This window comes from Bombus terrestris, chromosome 12 (assembly GCF_910591885.1).
Source record: "Bombus terrestris chromosome 12, iyBomTerr1.2, whole genome shotgun sequence".
Lineage (NCBI taxonomy): Eukaryota > Metazoa > Arthropoda > Insecta > Hymenoptera > Apidae > Bombus > Bombus terrestris.
This window is the reverse complement of record NC_063280.1, coordinates 2,422,066-2,443,012: the sequence shown is the minus strand read 5'-3', so window position 1 is coordinate 2,443,012 and position 20,947 is coordinate 2,422,066. Positions and strand designations below refer to the sequence as shown.

Here is a 20,947-nt window from a genome sequence, read left to right as displayed (position 1 = left end):
AGGAACTCAAAGTGAATATGGTAGGAGTCACTCGAGTCAGAATGACCCTAAAGGAAACACGTGAAACGCACGAAGAATCCTTGAACGTCTCCAATCATCCCCGAGAATTGTCAGTAGGAATTGCGTGGATGGCATATATGTATGAACGTCTCGTGCAGTAGTTTTCAAAGCTGTCGTATGTTGCAACATGTATTGGGGTAAGGATCGTTATCGTAAATTGGATCGCATTCCGGAAATCTTGAAATAGCCGTAAAACGTCGAAACCTGTTTATAGTGATGGGTAGTTCGATGATAGGATGAAATCAAATGAGATCTTACGTCGATGGAAAAATAATCGTAAATTTAGTTCATTCAGTGTATTTCGCTTTCGTTCATATAGATTACAAAATGTAAAAGTTATTATGTAGGAACTATTATGGATATGTATGTATGTCAATGTTATAGATTTTATACGTTGCAGAATGTGAAAAATATTGAACAAATAATATTATACGGTACATCATGTACATACATATATTAGGTCGTCCAAAAAGTTTCTTGCGTTATATAAGGAAATAATGGGATGCACAACATTTTCCGTTTTATATTATTTTATCGAATTACGTATGATCCATTTTGTTCTATCAAACTAAAGATCACAGCGTTCTACAAATTAGGTTTCATGTTTGTATAAAGATGCGTTGTTGTAAAAGACGTGTCTGGGAGAGAAAGACACTTTCCGGACAACCCAATACATACAGTAGATACAGTAGATATTATAAAACACACGTTATTGGAAGCATTGTTAAACAAAAAAGTGCTATAACAAAAACGAAACATTATACGGAATAAGTGACAGTGGACGTGCATTAATACAAAGCATGAATAGATTAGAAATACTTAAGTAGCAATAGTCAAAATGTAACATAATTACAGGTGTTCGCAAAGCCGAAAATATCAGAAATCCAATACTCGTCGAAAATCCAATAATACGAGTCGTTTCGGATCTGATAAAAGTATCTCCTAATTCAAGATTGTCATGATTCGAGAGTTATAAAATTATATAACAAATTATAATACTTCATAATGAAATATTATATCTATCATGTATTTCATTCTTATTTTTGCTCAGTATTTTTGCTTATATAATTTGAAAATTCTTAAGAATCCCGAAAGCCCTGACAATTCCCACTTTCTCGAGAATTCCGAAATTCTCGGGAGTTCCGACTTTCTTAAGAGTTTCGAAATTTCTGGAAATACGAGACACCTTCGGGAAATCGACCCGACTCCGGGAAAAATTCTTGACCCGACTCAACCCGATATCTTCGGGTTATAGCATAAATCTAATCGTAATACTTCTACGACTTCAGCTATAACACCATTTCAAAATGTTCGCTATTAGTTATTTATTAATTATTAATACTCTTTGAAGTTCTCATTTATTGCTCATTGATATAACTCTTTTACAATGCTTCCAATTATATACGCTTGTATGACATTCTTTTCTTATCTTGATCTATGGAATCTACTGATAACGTTTGACTGAAAGAACTGGGTCATCCTGTATATTTACTCGCCATTGTAGATTCTCAAAATAAATCTCTTAAATATCATTTAGGCGAAAAAATGACCTTGGAGTGATCTTGTAACGAACCAAATGATTTAGAAATGGCCATCAAATGGCCTTAAATATCTCAAGCAACCTTGGAGTTACTGTTAAATAACCTTGGCATAATCTTCATGTGATCTTGAGGATCTTTCAAATTTTTCTTTAAATCTTAATTAAAATTAAATTCTTTAAATGTTGGAGGATGATAATGTATGCTCGTTTATTGGTGTGACTTAACAAGTTAAGTACGATGCCTTGTAGTCTCATGAGGATCATTTGAGGAGATTTACGCAGAAAATATCCTCCACGTGACTAGGTCGCGTTTGCTATCTATGGAAAGACTTTCGCCTAGAGATCCAGCAACGGTATCGAGGTAACAACATGAGAATGTAATGAAGATGAAAAACGACTTAACATATATCGAGAGTATCTCAAATCACATTCGATTATATTGGAAATCACATGAACACTATATTTTGAAATGATCTGAAAGCAAAAATTATTAATATTGTCATTATTAATACATCAAGTCATTCAAATAATTAATGCTTTATAAAATTCATTCTGATGGCTAGAACGAACTTTCTCGTCTGCATTTATGCGATAATATACATAAATCATTTGAAAGTACATCAAATATTTTGTCCAGCGATAAAATTCCTGCTGCCTAGTTATTAATTTTATCGCGATAACTTATGGTCGTAAAACGAACAAATAATTGCTGGATAGTTAGAAGATCCTTTCCATTCCCTGGGACGAACGCGCGATTAAAAGTAAGATCGCGGCGACACGTTCCACTTTCATTCGTGGCCAGTTGAAAATTCTGTCTTGTGTTGATCAACGCCTTATTTTTTATAGTAATGTTAACGAGCTGCTGACCCAAATATTCTCCGAAATGAGCGCGTTTCACTTTACTGAAAACGTGCCGAAATAACGTCAGAACGTATGTATCGAATCGAAAATATCGTTAGTATGTTATCTGCTGCTGTTTGATGGTTTTTGATATCGGCTAAATAAGTTTCTGACGAAATGTTTTTGCGCTTGCCATCCTTCGCGAGAACAAAGATCAGCAACGAATTGAGAATGAGGAGAACCTCGTAGAAACAAAAGACACCGCCGCTCAGTAATGAGTTTCGATTGGTTCCAGACGCGAGACGTTTTTCAGCCTTTTTCAAGCAGATTCGTCTTCCCATTTTGTGAGCAGAACGAATTACATCGTTTGATCCTTTGAAATAAGAGAGATCGGCAACCTTGAGGTCTTGACTTGACGATTCTTGTTTCGAAGGTCAATTCTTCTTCTTGACCTTTTTGCACAATTAATCACAATTAAAGTCATGACAGTGAATCGACAAGTTGCAAATTATAAGTTATAGACTTCTTTCTTATAAATTTACAATTTTATATGTACACCTTCGTTCGTTCTACCAACAAACCTGTTGGCATTGTTCAAGAGAATTTATCGAAATTGTTAACTTGTAATTTATGATTTGTAAAATTTCGAATTTCATATAAGAATTATTATAGAATTATTGTAGAATTATTGCATATTAATATATAATAGTATGTAATATGTAATAATATATATTACAGTAGAATTATTGCAATAAAGCGCAAATGAGCTCTAGATAATTTGATGCTTCTTGATATCACATACAAACGATAAGGGAAGTTAAATACAACGAAGAGATAAATACTTGATCTTAAAAATTCTTTAATTGCTAGTGCAGATGAATGAAACATTTTTATATTCAAGCACGGTGTACAAATAATAAGATGACATACAGAGTATACTATATTTTTAGTAAAATGAAAAAATAAGAGTTAAATCGAATATAGCATATTCCGACTTTTAAGCGTGGACATGTTACGAGTTTTAACTTGATATTAAAAATCAAAAAAGAGTGAGAATATAATGAAAAGAATAAATAGCTTGTACATTACAATAACGGTAACGTTATATGGATACCGGAAGTATAAAATGACTGAGAAGGACTATAATTGGTTCTCACGAAAGGAGCGAACAAGGGAAACGGATAATTTCAGCCGTCGTGTAAATTATGTTGCTATGTAGTGCTCAAATAGTCTTTCAAACGTCCAGTGAAAGTAACTTCCACTAATCTGTATCAATAACAAAAAGATACGCCTGTATAATTGTAAGGATGCATGCAAAAAAGGTATCGTAATATCACCTTTTTAGAATCACAGGTAATACAATTCCAACTTACTCTTTACAATTTCTCCGTAGCTTCTGAGCATTTTATTCCAGGATTAGGCAAGTTTCATTTCAAATGAGAATACAAAGTAAAAAGTTGAAATAAAGAATCATTTTAACTAGAATATTACTTCTATATTATAAATAAGATAGGAAAATAATAATTTTATTTATATCATTTTCTTTAATTAACCCTTGAATTAAACCTCAAAGAATTAGGTGAAATATCAGTCTATATTAATCTTTTTTTAATATTATACTACAGTACCGTATTTGCAATCATTGAAAACAATGACTCTCCTGCTCTTCGCCTAGAATCGAATAATAATGAAACATTTTATCTTTCATTTAAAAAGCACGTGTTGCGCAGAATACCCGCTTATGATAGTTTTTAAAAATTGATATCTGCAAATAAAATAAATAACTTATATTTCAATATTAATTTCTATTTTAAATATCACACTTTGCGTATACCTAAGTCAGAAACAGTATAGGCAAATTATTTTACTCTCATCTACAATATATCTATCCACATAGAACGATATATCATTTATATAATAATTGTTCAAATATTTTATGTAGACAATATTCAAGTCAATTTCGTCCAACCTAAACCCGTTTAATTTCACCGATCCACGGCACACCGTTTGATACTTGTTGACAAATTTTACGAACACTCTAAATCTCCCATGGAATCCGATTGGAAACGTCGTTAACATGGCCGGGTTTCTAGTCGCGGGGTTTCGAGCGCATCGATGCGTAAATCAAGAGCGAAGGGTTACAATATTCCTTTTACCACTTTAACTTGAACTCGTACGGTCGTACGCGTTCCGACACAACAAGACCTACTCTCTAGCTCAACGTGCACTTGAATACATGTACGCGAGTGGTTCACACGCTGGCAATAACCATTCTCTTTATCGAGTTAAGTGAGCCGCGGATCGTTTCGCGATCGATTCGTCGTCCGTTTATTTCGATTTCCACGACTGCTTTAAATACCCGCCGCGCCACGATACACAGGCTATCGTTAAGTTTAACAGAGGAAACATCTCACGGCCGCGTTCCAACGATCTTTATGCGGGTTGCACGCGCCGTTTCGGAATGCAGATTCGCCACGAAGGACAATGGAAACGGCGCCAAGTATCTACCAAGCCAAGTACATCGTGACAGTTTACGCGTGCCCCTGACAGTTTCACAGTTGGATATTTATCGAGTGGAGTTAGGAGGGTGCTTAAAGAGGATCGTGGGTTTACAAAACGATCGAAATTTGTTGGTCTATCGATTGTCTTCGTGTTCTGGATTGCTTGAAAGGTATTTGAGAATGTTTTGAGAAAGATTTGTCAAGGTAGGGTTGATATGAAATGTTAGAGTATGGTTGACGAACGAACGCTAGCTAACTAAAATATTTGAACAGCTAGAAAATTTTTAGGTATATATTGTACGTGTTCTGTAAAATATTTTAAAGTTTCATCGACACCGTAATCAGACACGAATGACCATGATTATGTTGGTAAAATTTGGAACCAATCTGGAAATATATATAGAAATTATAAAATATTCATTGCGACCATATATTTAGTACAATATCAGTATACAGCATAAAAAGTTATCTTAAGCATATAATATTATTATTTTATTGTTTATTCAAGAATATAGGTCTATCTTAGGTCTATTTAATAAGAGTCAGAATAGTTTACACCTATAGTGGACCTTTCTGCTTACTAATAAACACTGCAATAGAAACGTAATAGGTACTAAGAATCCCATAAACAGCGATAAGAGTATCCAGAGGACTCAATACCTTCTCTCGCTTCTCAAGATATCTAAAACCAGTTGCTTCATTGCAAGTTAATCACGTCCTATCTGCAATTTCGTTCTACCGAACGTTGTGTTAAACGTCGAGACGACTGCTCGTTTCTGTACAGAATGTCGCCAATTACAGACTACGGCGAGGGTCGTGAATATCTCATAAACTTCCTTGAGTGCCTTATGTGAGAGTGACGAACGCTGATCGTGGGTTTAACTCGAAGACTCGCGCCGTTTGATTCGGAAACGCTTGGTCGCTTTCACCCTGCGATTCGTCGCAACAACGCCGTTAGAAACACGGGAAAAACGAACTTGAAATACTGCAGGATTTAATATCTCGAACCAGGAAGTTTATATACGCGAAAATAAAGAACAGGATGCAGACGTACTAATTTTTAATTGTTGTGATTTATTTTAATGAGCGGTTGTTTGGTCATGATTTAATGAAAATTAATTTCTTGTTAATAAAATTATTTGATGTGTGTAGAAATGATTGCAATGTTTAGAATCTTTTATGTAGATACGTTTTATAATAAGGTATTTATAGAAGTAACAGTTTTATTATACCTTATTTTCTACGTTCTTTGACGTTCTCCTATCGCTTTGACAAATCAAACAAGATTATAAATTAATTTGTATGAATTTCAACGTATCTGTACACACAATATATTTTTTATTAATGTTAATAAATGAAAGATTAGAAAATAACATAGTCTCATTTTCTATTCATTGATACTCGTATACACATACATGAATGTTGATTCGTCCTGTATTCACGAAATTAGTGTATCGACATTGATTAAGGCATTACTCTTAACTTTCTAAAATAGTTTAGCTTTCCCAACGTGACATCGAACGAGACATAGGTCGATCTTCTATCCCAGTATTTCAAAATGCAGATTGTATCTTACCTTCTTTTCTCAACTTGGACCTTATCGAAGGATTCGAAGAGAAAACATCATCAACCATCTGTTGCCTGAATCATAGTTGTAGACGATGATATTTCGTTTTAATGAAAGCATCTTCCTTTCTTAATGTATAACGAGAGTCAGAAAAATATTCAGGAGAAGTAAATGAAGATTTATGTCCTTTCTATAAAACCACTTGTATTGCGCCTTTTATCATACGAATTTACTCGTGCATGAAGACAGGCAAAGTTAAGATCGCGGTAGAGATGGAACTCAGATTTACATCGAAAGTTACATGCGCGCTAATGACAGCAATCACGGAGAAAACGTCGCGTCACTTCCAAAGTCGAATCAGACGTCATTTTTCATTCGTTCACGAGAATTTAATCGTAGAAGCTTGAAAATATTTCTCTTTATCGTCTAGAAAAAGTAACGAAAATTAGTAAGAATATATTTTCCTGCGTCGTTTTTCATTGGAAGCATCTATTCATAAATATTTCATTTGTAAGATGTTCAGTTTGTAAAAGTTTCATTGGAGCAAAGAAGCTCGAATCATATACTGAATTGTATTAATTCTACGACTGTACCCTCGTTTCTTCACAAATCTTTTAATACTTCATCTAATAACGTTGCTGTATTGAAATTTTCCAATTTTGAAAAGGCTTCGAACAACCGCTACTAACAGAAAGCAAGAGAGGAAGGAGGAAAAAAGGAAAGGAAAAGGAAAGAAAGAAAAAAAAAATTATGAAAATAAGCGGGACAAAATACCTAATTCCACCAACATAATTAAAATAGAAGTTCCAAATTACATTATGGCACAAGTTCCCGAAATAGACAAAATCTCTAATTTCACCAACACAATTAAGATACAAATTTCAAATTACTCACACCGACGATAAAACAAATTTCCAAAAAACAAAAAAAAAAAAAGAAAAGAAAGAAAGAAAGACACAACGAAAGAAAGTAAGGAGACAAAAGGATGAAAAGCAACAATCGCGGTGAAAACGTCACGTGCTGTCGTATCAAGGGTGACGCGGGCGACCACCACTCTGTCGGTGCTCCCCAAGAGTAAAGCTGTAGACTGAGCCGAAGAAGAGCAAAGGAGGAGATCGACTGGCCGACTTCTTCCTCCTCTCGAATACGACACGCTTATCCGGCCGTCCGGTTTTCTCGGTCATGGCTCGACGAAGGGGGAACACGCAGGACGAAGCACGCTCGTTCCTACATTATCCCCACGTGAGACCCGCCAGGCATCGGGCCACGATTCTTCTTCTCCTTTGGCATCTCTCCTTCCACCTGATGAAGACGAGGACCGTGCCCGTTTCGCGGCGGCTGTAACCAGAGGTCGGTGCGCTTCCACGAGCGCACAATTTTTCGTCCCCTTGTGGAACACGCAGCCTCCAGACGTCGTTGTTCCGCGGACGTCGATGAGAAGTGCGATTGAACTTCAAGCAACGTCGATTAATTGCTTCAGAGACTTTGTTAGGCTTGAGGAATTGTCGTCGAACCGGAGCACGTTGTTTTTGCTGAAGAACTGCCGGGTGAATGATTGAGAATCGATAGGGAAGGCTGATATCGATGTTCAGTGATTTGTTCCATTTTTCTAATTAATTAGTATTAGATATTAGACGTATTGGTACTTGAAAGATAGTTTATTTAAGCGCATTTAGTATTGAAAAACTGGATTAAAATAATTGGTGGTGATAGTGAGTGTGGTACTGTGCGTTGGGAAGAAGTGAGAAGACCTTGATGAGAGATCATATGAAGGAATGATGATGACGCGTGGACTATTTTTTATCACGGTGGTAAGAAATTGAAATTTTTGTTATACTATTAATTTTGGTAGTTCTAATGGTTCTAAACACGTGTCTTGTCTTGAATGTATGAGAGCATGCCAGACAATTCTACTTTCGCCAATTTGTCAAGAATTAACTAATGTCCCATGGCTTTTTAATCGCGAGTAACTTTCATGGACACGATTTCATAAATGATCCTAATATTTTAGTTATGAACATTACAAAAATGGTCTAAGAAAGTTCAAATTAGCCCAAAGCATTCATGTGAAACCAAATGTTGCCACTTGTTATTGACTTGTAATTAAGTTACTCGGAAATCAAACCGAACATATTTAATTTGTACAAATTTATTATTATACAAAATTTTTCAAGTAGTTATTTCATCAGTTTGTTTTTTATGTGATTTGATTGTTTTTGATTTTTTCTTTTTCATTGAAGTCTTCAATTTTTGAGAAAAAGTATAAAAATCCGTATATATACAATATAGTTCACAGGTTAAATTTTTCAATAAAGATAAAAATGACACATACGAAGCTATATTGTAACATCTTCGTGTCAATCGACAATTAATATTTACAGAGGTCATTAATAATTACCAGAAGGCAATCTTCGAAGTAATTGTTCTTGATTAATACATATATATATATATATATATATATATATATATATATATATATATATATATATATATCACGTTTATATACGTATATAAACCGTAAGGTATCCCGTTAATTAGTTCCTAACGATGAAACACGAAACATGAAACGTCACATCACTGATATGTAACATGTTCAACCAAACATTCCTAAGTTCGTCGACAGGAACTCGAAAGAAGTTTCCGTGTTTTCGGAAGAACGGATGACTAACACCCTGCGCCTGTGGTTCTCTTCGCGTAAAGTGGAACAACCTTTGCATGGCCTTGATCCGGTAACCTGACGGAATCAGGAAAAGTAAATAGATTCCCTTAATTGCTACGAGTTCCCTCTCACGTGCTGGCGAGTAAAAGATTTATCGACGATTACAAATATGAGATCGTTTGCAGAACGTGCAACTACTCGCATATATATTTTTTTTTTTTTTTTATCAATAGAGACAATTGTTCGTTCCTTTTATCGTATTTCATCGATCAGTTTGCTTATTCCTTCGGTTTCTCTTTGTTGGACTCTGAGAATTAGGTTGTTCGATAGATAGTTCACTGTGCGTGCTTCGTCATCAGTTCCTGTTCGTTTCTGATTGATGAAATCACCTATCATGCGATATAATTTACGTATATTGTAACTCACGTTAGTTACATTTAACTGATCTTTGTAAAATTCACGAATGAGATGGTTATTTGAAAGTTTGATTTAACAGATTAACGTATGATCTATTGATCTTGAAAGCAAAGATAAATTGTGTAGTATTGTAAGTGGTATAGATATTAGTATATTTAAAATATGTATTTAAAAATGTATTTTACAAATTATGTACATCATTGTTCAGTAAAAGACTCAAACAGTCAAGAGGAGTAAATTTATTCAAGAATTCAATCTCAGAAAGAAAGTTATTAATTACCTGAGCATTTTATAATGACAAATTTTTGCTCATTTATGATCCAGCTAATGGTCTCTGGCTTTTAAAGATCTGTAATAAAACATTTGTTATATATATTGCTTATTATTACAGGAAAGCTGTTTTCTAATTGCGACCTTCTTTTTATTAAATAGTATAACTTCGTTATTAATATTTTATTATTTTATTAAGTAAAATATTAACACTGTTCTTGAAAATGTTAGATTGTAATATATATATAAATAAAGATAAAAATAGAACAATTTATATTGTAATCAAATAATTCACTATCGAATTTAATTATTGCAGGTATCTTGAAATCAAAGATTTTCTTAAATATATCGTTATTTGAACAAACCAACGATGTGACTACAGTATTACCTGATTTGTGAAAGATCCTCTATCTTCAAAATTACAAGTAATTCCTTTGAACCATAGTTATAATTACGTATTAAATTTCACTGAACAGATCTTTTGATTTGATACGTCGGAATAAATCGATGAGATCAGCGTACCGGCTTATAATTTGCAACAAGTGTATATCTTCTTAGGACGATAAGCACGGTGAAAGTTCTTGACAATAATCTAAGGTAAAATGTTTTATCTTATGAAATGTTTCATGAAAGTTTTCTAACTCGAGGAATTTAACCATGTCGATATTCGTAACGAGAAAGAAAAAACATCGTGAACGAAGGAAATGTTATAAAAAGAAGCTGTTACATGTATTGGTAGAAAGCCTGTCGTATTGTTGTATTTTTTTCCATTCACACGAGAGGTATTAACGTTTCAAGCATTTAAATGAGGCTCCTTCAAAATTTGTGACTCATTATAATATAATATGCTATTCGAAAGTTGTTGATTTCTCAGCTAATTACAGGCAAACGGAATTCACAAGCGCCGATTGTGGATTTTTATGAAAATTTACATTTTTGAAAAGAATAGATTTTATGTCAAAGTAATTACACTCCGAGGTACATCAACGTCGACATTCGATGTTCTGAGAAAATGTAAATGAATTAATTACTCAACCTAATACGATATAATATTACAGAAATGATATTCTATAAAACAAACAGACGAGTGTACAGATTTTATTTGTATACAATTACGTATATATAATATTTACATACACACACACGATATTTAGTCCTTCATTCGGAAGATTACGAAGAAGTAAAAAGAAAGATCACCAGAAATCGATACTAACCGAGTAACAAAACACCAGGAAACGTTACACGTGTTTCAAACAAATAATCGTACAACAATGTTACAAAATATCCTGAAAAATCGTACGTTATTGGCTAAGAATTGATGAACACTCGCGATATGAAAAGAAAAAAGGATCACTCAGTGAAATCGTAGCTCTTCCTTCTGCTGAGCATCATGGTTACTAGGTCAGCGCTCATTGCAAACAGCAGAGGATATGTTGGAATTTCCACGTTTATGGTTATTTCACGTGGCATAATACTGCCGAGTCTCCACACGTGTTGTTACATCGACCATTTCCTGCAATGGCAACATTAACACAAACACTTCGTATTCGTATTTCGCTTATCTTTCTATGTCAGGAAATCTCAAACACATTATGATCCGTGTTAGAACTATAGGAACTCGAGAAACGTCCCATAGGGATGGAACAATGGGAATAATAATTTACTGAAACGATAACAATGCGATAACAGTGTTGTAATCGATAAGGATGGCGTTAGTGGAAACTGAGATACACAGTTCAAGGATATCGTTAAGACATGTGACAAAATGTCGCTTTTGGCTATGCTAAAGTCGACGTCAGACAGATCATAAAATAGGCAGTTACAGCTTTTTGTAGTTACGAGACCACCCATGATATGATAGCATCTAACTTAATTTGATAAGAAAAAAATCAACTGTACAGCTGTCATTAATAATTACTTTGTGAAGTCGCATTGTAATTAGCAATATTTAATAACAATTATCATAAATTTAGTGGTTAAATAATGTAGGATAAACTGGAATGAGTTTAATAAATAATTTGTATGAACAAGGATGAAAATGCATATATATATAGAAACATAATAGAATTGAATCACACTTAATAATTTATTATATGTATTTTACACAAATTATTAAATATTTTGAAAATTTGTCTATGTAGCAAAATTTGCCATTAAAAATTCACGATTCTTGTCTAAACCATTTTTGTTTGCATTCAGAAATTGATTTTACCCCTTAGAAAAAAACAATATGTGTCAAATATCTTTCTAGGAATTATCTCATGTAAATTTCATTAAAATTGACATGTTACATTTAAGTGATATATCCTGTTAGTCAGACGGCTCAAAGTAAGAGCGGAAGATTATTAAATTCTCAGAAATATACCAACTCCACTCAAACAATCGTAGATCCATCTTAGGCTAGATCTTATCGATCTTGTCCTCAATTTGGGATAACCCTAAGATAGAAACACTGAAATATAGAACAAGATCATGGCGCTTCGATATAATTAAGAAATTCATATTTTAGAAAGTACCCTTCTGTTCAAGATCCTGCATCGGGGTGAAAGTTACACAACCATTCATTTAAATTGAAACAGAGGAACCAGGTAAACGTAATAAATGAATTCATTATCTTGATCATTACGCTCGTCATCGATCGCATGATTTGCATTTTACTCGATCCAACTATGGCGCGAGAACGCTATTCAATAGAAACTTTCGTTCGATCTCCCAATCGCAGAAAAATCCGTGCATGCGGCTGCACACGCCGGCAGTTGCGTTTGCTCGAAACTAATCATGGATGCGGAACAACGTGACTTTCACCCGCGAATTGCGAGCGTGTTGTATCTATGTGCATTTTTTATCATTTCCTAGACTGGCGTCGTCCGGAGAAAAAATCACATAATTTCACCGGACCGACACGTGGTCTGTGTCGTTAAATCCGCTCGGTCGTGTTTTCACGACGATTTCACGACGCGTTACGCGCCGTCACTTTACAACGCCACTTCCGCTGCAACGTAAACGAAATTAACGTTTCTCTATAGCTCGCGCTTCCACCACGCGCCAAAGGAGATTTCTTCCGTGATAGCCAGACCCACAGAAACGAGAAGCTCGCCCGTACAACGTTTCCCTAGCGATCAATTCCCGCAATCATAATAGAAGAATTGTGCTATTGTGTCCGCCGGGAAATCCTATCGTTGTTACGATTATGAAAGGGAAAGGATTTGTTTCGAATAAAAGATCGTCTAAGCGATAAATTGTGCTGTCTCAGCGAGAAAAAAAAAAGAACAAAACGGAAGACGGTATACGTGTTTCTGAAAGGAAGCAATGTCTGCTTTCATAGTCTAAGAATTTATTGAATTATAAGTGTTTAGTTAAAGGAAGAGGAAGTTTCCATGGAAAATACAAATTTGAATAATATAGAATTTATTAGATCTATAGAAGAGGAATATTCTATAGAGAATATGAAATTTTCTGAATTAAATTTATTTATAGTAAATAAAATAGAAATATATACGTGGTTCCAAAGGAGGGATGCTTTCTTTGTTTAAAATAATTTATTGAATCATAATTATTTAGATAATGCAAAACGAAGCTTCTATAGAAGGTGCACAATTCACCTTGAAATAATTTATTGCAATAAAGGGAAGAATTTATGGACAATGTAGAAGTCGTTGAATTAAATCTATTGAAATAGAATGGAAGTCAATGTACATGTTCCTGGACGATAATTTTCTGTTTTATATAAAATATAGAATTTATTAAATTAAGTTTAATATTTTGTGTGGGAACGAAGAAAGGAGAATTATTTAGGTATTCGAAGATGACAATGAGTCATTGATAATTCGATAGCTAGCTCAAGATATCGAATTTTACATCAAATCAAGGAATTATTATTAACAGGACTTATTTGCCTACCTGTTGGATGAGTATCCGATATTCTCGTTAGGATTATTAATATGGACATTTCTACTAACTGTGGTTTAGTATTTCGATGAATATTCATATTTGTGACTATCTGTGGAATAAATTGGTCGGCGAATGACAATAATCAAACTAATTGAAACTACACATTTATTATACAGACATCTGCGTGACATTTTAAAATATAACTTTAGAATACCATGAATTAAAAAAAAAATATAGCAGGAATTGGCGGGTTTAAATCTTGCTTTAAAATATTTCCAATTTAAATTTAGCTCCTTGTACGTTTAAACTTTCTTTCAAAGCACTTTCTTTTCTCAAAATTCTTCTTTTAAAACTTATTTCTTCTCTTTTTAGAAACTTTCTGCATCTAATCATTTAAATATCGCACGAACGAAAGCGAATTCGAGGTCGAGTTATAGAAAATACGTTTTATCTTGCAAAGTGAAAATATGATTAATAGTTGAAGAAGATTCGTCGAGAATAAATGAAGAATAAGCGTGTCTGAACTGAGATCTCGCTGACCCAGAATTTTCGGCGGTAATAATAAGTTTACGCGAATACACGGGGTTCGTTTCACTCTCTAGGCAGTCGTGCTACTGTCCTCGATCAACGTCAGCGTTGAGAAGGATTTGAAAGACGACGTGGATCTCAACGATCGCAAAGAAAACAACGAGACGACGGTCACGTCCATCAAGATCAACGACGTAGAATTCAAGAACAGGACAGATAAACTACGGGAGAGTGTGAGTGAAAGAAGTTTCTATTTACTTAAATAACGCTTACACGCCGTGTTAGTCGGGTTAACTGCTGTTAATTTAACGAGCTAAACATATCGTTAACGCATTAGCGTTGATGAGAACACGAAAACAGACCTGCATGAAGCACATCTTGCAGTACGTGCACATCCGTATGTGATTCGGAAAAACTATACTTTGACAGTTATAGTCTTCTTTGGAATTTATTAAGACATGCATTACATTCTGTAAATTGGTTTTGTCATGTAAAGTTATAAATGTATTATAGTTGCTTTTTGAGGCATTCTTCCTTTTCTTGGTTTGCTGATTTACAAAATTTTTAGAGAAACTGGAAAGCAATATTAGAATGTGTCAAGTATGAGCTATTCAGAAGTTACATTGATCAACTTGGAAAAATTTCAAAATGGAAAGTAGTCCTGTATTTGGGTAGTTGATCAATTTGATTTGTGAAATTGAATATTTTTTGTAAAGGTCAATCACGATTATTTTCTCATTTATTACAATTCTCAACAGCAATTGGAAGAAGTTCGTGCACTATTGAATAATGGAAGTCGACAAAATGCCAGCAGGGAACTCATGCTACCGAAAAGCGCGGACATCGCAAAGATCATATCCGATGATCCCACTGGTGATGAGGAAGGGTTGGAAGAATTGCCTGAGGTAAACGATAAAAAGAACAGATTATGCTATTCTGTTGTCAATTATTTAATATTTTGATGGTACCAATATATTTTATATAAATTATTCGTTTAACACCATTACGTCTGTTAAATCATTTTGTGTTCAGACGTTTCTCTCCATTGTTACAAAATTTCTTAGATTTATAGAAAATATTCAAGATTTGTTTCATTCTTGATATACATGATTTTTCGTTTTAAGTATATGTTAAATTTATTTCTTCAAACATTAAATATCCCTTCGTTTGTTGAAAAAAGAACGAAATTGGGAAAAGAATAAGGGATATGAAAAAATAACCATCTAAGAAAAAACTAACGCGAGTGACTCAAAAAAGAATAGTATCACTTAATAGAATTATAAAGGATTGTTAGCTCATCCTTGATACCCTTTTTGTATTGTAAAGTTGACCCTGTTCCGATCGAGGATGACGTCGCGTCGCGATGATTGCAAAGTTTACTTCTACTGGCAATCACTTTTATGTATTTATTCATCCTGGCAAGTTTCTATACCTAATATAGGAAAGTAAATTATCCTGCATAATCCGTAAATACCAAATAGCAGTCATCGATTTAACTTCAATCACTTTTATGGTTGTACAAGGTTCGACGAACGTTAAAGAAGCAACTTCTGAATCGCTTTGCATTTCCCAGTAAATACGATATTCTGGGCCCAATATTATTGTATTCAAATGGAAGATTGATGGCTCTTTACCTCGTTACAAGAAAAATTCCTAGAAAGTCATACTTGGAACTCCTTTCTATCGTAAATCATACCAAAATGTACAATTTTGTCACATGCGGCCGCTATTCCGTGCAATTATTGTATTTTCGGACTTCAACTTTCTGTTCGTAACATTACGCGCAAAGATCTGTGTAAAACAGGTTTGTTAATATAGGGATTTCTAAAATGATATCCTTTATCCTTTCCTTCTTTCAACATTGTCATTTATACAATATGCATAAATTTTTGAAAAAATCTTCTATAAATCTTTAAAAATATATAAATCTAAATTAAAAGGTTGAAACATGAGAACTTGAAACGTGATAATTTCCAAGAAAATGCTTTTCTTTTTGATGACAACATATATTTTTTCCGCGATTACTTTCACGAGTTTCTAATTGGTGTGTTTATTACATTACCAGTCGTAATTTTCAGAGGATCTCGGGCAAAGCTATGTATGTAAATTTCTCAAAGGATGCCGCGAAACCTTCCTTACTGAATACTAATTGGCAACCAGGCTAAAATGGCTAACGGACGCTCGAGGAACATATATTGTTAATTATGTGTAATTAAGATTTCTCGACCGATAAATAGAATTTTCTAAAAGAATACATGTTCGTTTACTACTGACGAGATAAAGAAATAGCTTAAATAGCCTGTATCAGAGTTCACTGATTATGATAAGTTTTCTTTTTCTCTTTTTATTACAGCCACAAGAATTGAGGATTATAAGACCCAACTTGCGGAAACGACCTGGTTATCGACCTCCTCTAAGAAGACCAACTTCTCTAAATCGAAGAAATGTCTATGCAGGTTATTTTTCATACTTTTATTCTATATTTCGTCTTAACAAATTTCGGACAAGATATTGCATGAAACTTTTTGTTTAATACGTCCCATATTACGTAATAGACTGCGTATGTTTATGTAAATTTACTTTGTTTCAGTTACTAAATATTATAATCAGACAATGTTCGAGCATTTATTGAGAATTTAAAAATGCAAAAATGCACAAAATACGCATACAAAATATTTATAGTACTTGTTACAATATTTAAGAAAGAAACAAGTCTCTGAGGTTCTGTTTCTTCTCAGCTCGCAAAAATATAAATCTGTATTTCTTGTGTATTTACGGGAAATTTGAAGATGTAAAAATAAGTATAATATACAAAAATATATAAAATAGCCACAATATAACTTCATAGTATAGTTTCATCTCTTTTCTATTCGTAAAATATATTACATAAACATTCATAATCTAATTTTAATGAATGTCTTATCTTGTGTATTTTACCATAAATGCATAGAAATTTTCAGTCTATCAATCATATAACAAGATCGATCTATAATAATTACTTTCCAGATCTATCGAGAACATCACTAATAAGACCACCCAGACGACCCACAGAAGTAAAACGAGATCCAACAGAAAAAGAATGTACTTTCTTCACGAAGACAGTTTGTCTCGAAGTAGCTGATTACCCACAGTAAGTTTCATGTATTACTATTTTTCTTCTCTTTTTTCCCCCAACAAGTTGCAACAATTACGCAACTAATTCAGTGTCTCGCATTTAAATTAAACTTTCTCTGATGAACAACAGGGATTAACGTTAATTAAAACATCGTTTCACGATAGTAAAGACAATTCGCAGGCTCGTTAACTGAAAGAAAGTGCGCTCGCTTTTCTACGATTCCACGTTCGAATTGTTCATTGCGCAATGCTTATTCGACCTCCGTTTTCTCATAACCATAACCATAAGTTGTTTTTTTTAATTAGGAATTATGGGTATCCAGATAGGGAAGGAAGTCGTGGAAGCAATTGTCAAAACTTTCGTTTCCTTTCTTCCATTTGTTCGCATGATTTCATTGAATTGTGAGAAAATTGTTACGAATTAAATTAGAAGAAGAAGAATCCTCATTGAATTTATTATTATGTTTATTATTACGTGGATTTAAATAGGATGAAATTTTCTTAGCGAGGCGATTACGAGGAGTTTGAGAAGCAACAAGGAGATGGTCGCTGCATTGTTGACTGATTACAAGTCGCAAGATTTTGACGAATCTGCCGAAAGTCTTCCGATTGCATTGCCCCTGGAAAACAAATATGAGAATCGATACGAGAGTAATGAAATTAGGAGGTGAGACTCATAGACTTATAATAATTATTAATTTTTTAATTGGGGAAGACGAATTAATTTGTCATTTGAATATAGCAATTCTTTCATGTATGGATCTCAACTTTTACTCGTTGTGTAATTTTTATTCAGAATAAATTATATCAGATTTATACTGTATAACTAAAATTGATCTAACTAGAATTTGTCTTTGTTAACTCGTAATTCTATAATTATAGGAATTTCTGGTTAAGAAATGAGCTGAATAAAAGGTTTAGTTCTATTGTGCTCCTGTTGAATGGCAACCGGGCCCAACAGCGATGCTTTGTAGCAACGCGTGGTATCATTATACAGGATTATATACATTTTACACTGAATCATAATATCTATCGAAGTTTTCTTTTTATAAATCACAATCATTTTTCCTGTAAGATTACTTTCTATTCTATTAAATTAATTCGTGTCAATTTCACATCGATTTATCTTAGAAGATCCGATGCAAGTTCATCATTTGAAAATGTCGAAGAAGGATTCACGTGTCCATCCGTCATCAAATATGCACGACCACAACTAGCTAGAGCCGCTTCCGGTATTTGGAAATATATAATAAACACTGGTGAACACACGCAAACTCTACGAATGGAGAAATGCTCGTAAGTAAAAGACAATCGCAATTAATTGGCATCAAGCGTTACATAAAATCAGCAATCTACCAGAACGTTCCTTCTATTTTACGCTCAAGATTGTCTTTTAGCCACGGTTAAAGCTGAGATTTCCTGCTCTGTGTAAAAGGCAATTCCGTTTACCTGGATTGTTCGTTCCAATGATTTATTTTTGTAGTTGAATGCAACTGATTCGGTTAACACTTTCCCAGTAAAATTTAGCGGAGGATCTTCTCTCGCGATAGAAATCGAAATTCGATACTTTGTTACAAATCAGTGAACAAAATATCTTCTTTGTGGTATTGAACCTGAACATTCCTTGAAAATAGGAAAATGATACTTTACCGCGTTAACAAGGCAAATTGAAATACTGCAGAAGAAAATTTCCAGGACAAAATTATTCGAAATTTCTTACCATTGAACACTCTGACATTAAATTTCGCTTTCAGAAACCTGCAGTCGAGTTGCTCTTTCATATCAGAGAACTATCGATCTTCTTGCATGCAAGTGTACAATTACCATAGACTTTTGACATGGGATAACAAATTGGGTCTTCACATGGATATTTTCAAAGTTCCATCTTGCTGTAGTTGCCATGTGCACGGTTACGCTGATATTTTTCCACCTCATCAAAAGGACCCATCACTCAGAATTAAAGAATCGTTTCCTGGATCTGACTTCGCCACCAGCGATCAAAAAGATGACTTTGAAGAGTCTCCGAAATTAAATTATTTAAACAAGTTCCCTTTCGATTCATCTCTTGGTATGTAAATTGATCAAAAATATAACATTCTTTTTATTTATCGTGAAAGAATTTGAAAGATAAAACCAGGTGAAAATATGGAACAAATTTCTAAAACCTTGCAGGTTCAAGCAATAAAAAGCCTACAGTAGAAACTACCCCTAGTAGACCACCGTTTATTCTACCTGTAAGAACAAGATCAAAGAAACCTTCGTCTACAAGTTCAAGGCCATTCGATAAATTGCCTCAGCAACACGCACCGAATACTAGAGCACCAGGATATACTGGACCATTACTAAAAGGTTCTAGACCAAGTAGACCCAACAGACCACCATATAGAAGAGAATCCACGTCTCATGTTGAGGAACAAACTGAGACTGTGAACAGTACGATTTTAAATAGGTAATCATCAATGACCTTACGTATCGTGACATAAAATCAGGAATCTTACGTTTTAAATTAAAAAATCTGACATTTGGAATTAAATTTGAATCATTTAAAGTTTAAATGTTTTAATCTGGAATTTTGAATTATTTAATATGTAAAAATCCGAAATTTGCAATTTTTTATTACTTAGAAGTAATAAAAATTTAAATTTTAAATATTGCATTAAATATGAAAAATCTTGATTGAATTTAAATGTACTTTTTATTTAAATTTAAAGATGTAAAACCTATAGATGTTTGGACGTTGAATTAAATAAATTTGAAATTGCACAGATACAGTCAACCATACGATTTGCAAATGGACGCAACGTCAAGACTACAAAATGGTGGTTTCGACGACGAATACCAAGAACCGCAGAGGCGAATCAATTATAATTACCACCCGATTATCGACTTCTTCAGACCAGAGGCAATGATGTTACAGTCGTCTGAAGATTCATCGACATCGGACCAAAACGATTCCAATTCGTGGAAACCTTTGATTGCTTCTTGAGCGTAATTTTGCTTCTTTTCGGAGTACCTGATCGTTTCTTCCTTTTGTAAGAAATTAAAATTGTCGGATGTTCATCGTGTTTTAACGTTAATCAACCTTGCAAAAACGAAAGTATTATATACATAATAAATATATACGTCGGAAGTAGATACTACAATTCGACTTATTGTTAGTTTCATAGTTTATTTTCTGTACTCGCTCGTATTCGTTGGTGTCCTCCAATTTCGATTAATAAATCGTTTTTATGATGCGTTACGTGAAACGATGATTCATCATGACAAAAGTATGACATTTAAGAAATAAAAATGTCGAATATAATTGTAATATGTGATTCATCCTTTGGGTTTATATTTTATGATCATATATAGAAAAATAAATTAAAGGGAGGGTACTGACGCAATACTTACGATTAGTATAACGGTAGCAAATGTTTAATGCCTATAGGAGAACTACAATCATATAGTTGGGCAGGTGCAATTGCAAATACGTTGCAATTAAGCAGCGTCGCGCGAACTTTTATATATTTATTATTCTGTACGTGTATTATTTATAAATCATCGTTAATATAATGTCT

At 33.7% G+C, this 20,947-nt stretch overlaps 1 protein-coding gene across 1 annotated transcript; it reads left to right on the top strand.

Annotated features, from left to right (window-relative positions):
* Nucleotides 1-8,286: 8,286 nt before the first annotated feature.
* On the top strand, nucleotides 8,287-20,616 carry LOC100647112 (neurotrophin 1). The gene is given in 10 exon segments (XM_048410713.1): nucleotides 8,287-8,319; nucleotides 14,348-14,506; nucleotides 15,032-15,178; nucleotides 16,627-16,729; nucleotides 17,280-17,403; nucleotides 17,893-18,054; nucleotides 18,519-18,683; nucleotides 19,142-19,447; nucleotides 19,540-19,836; nucleotides 20,154-20,616. Coding segments are annotated over 10 exon segments (1,716 nt in total). The 3' UTR covers nucleotides 20,374-20,616.
* Nucleotides 20,617-20,947: the final 331 nt, after the last annotated feature.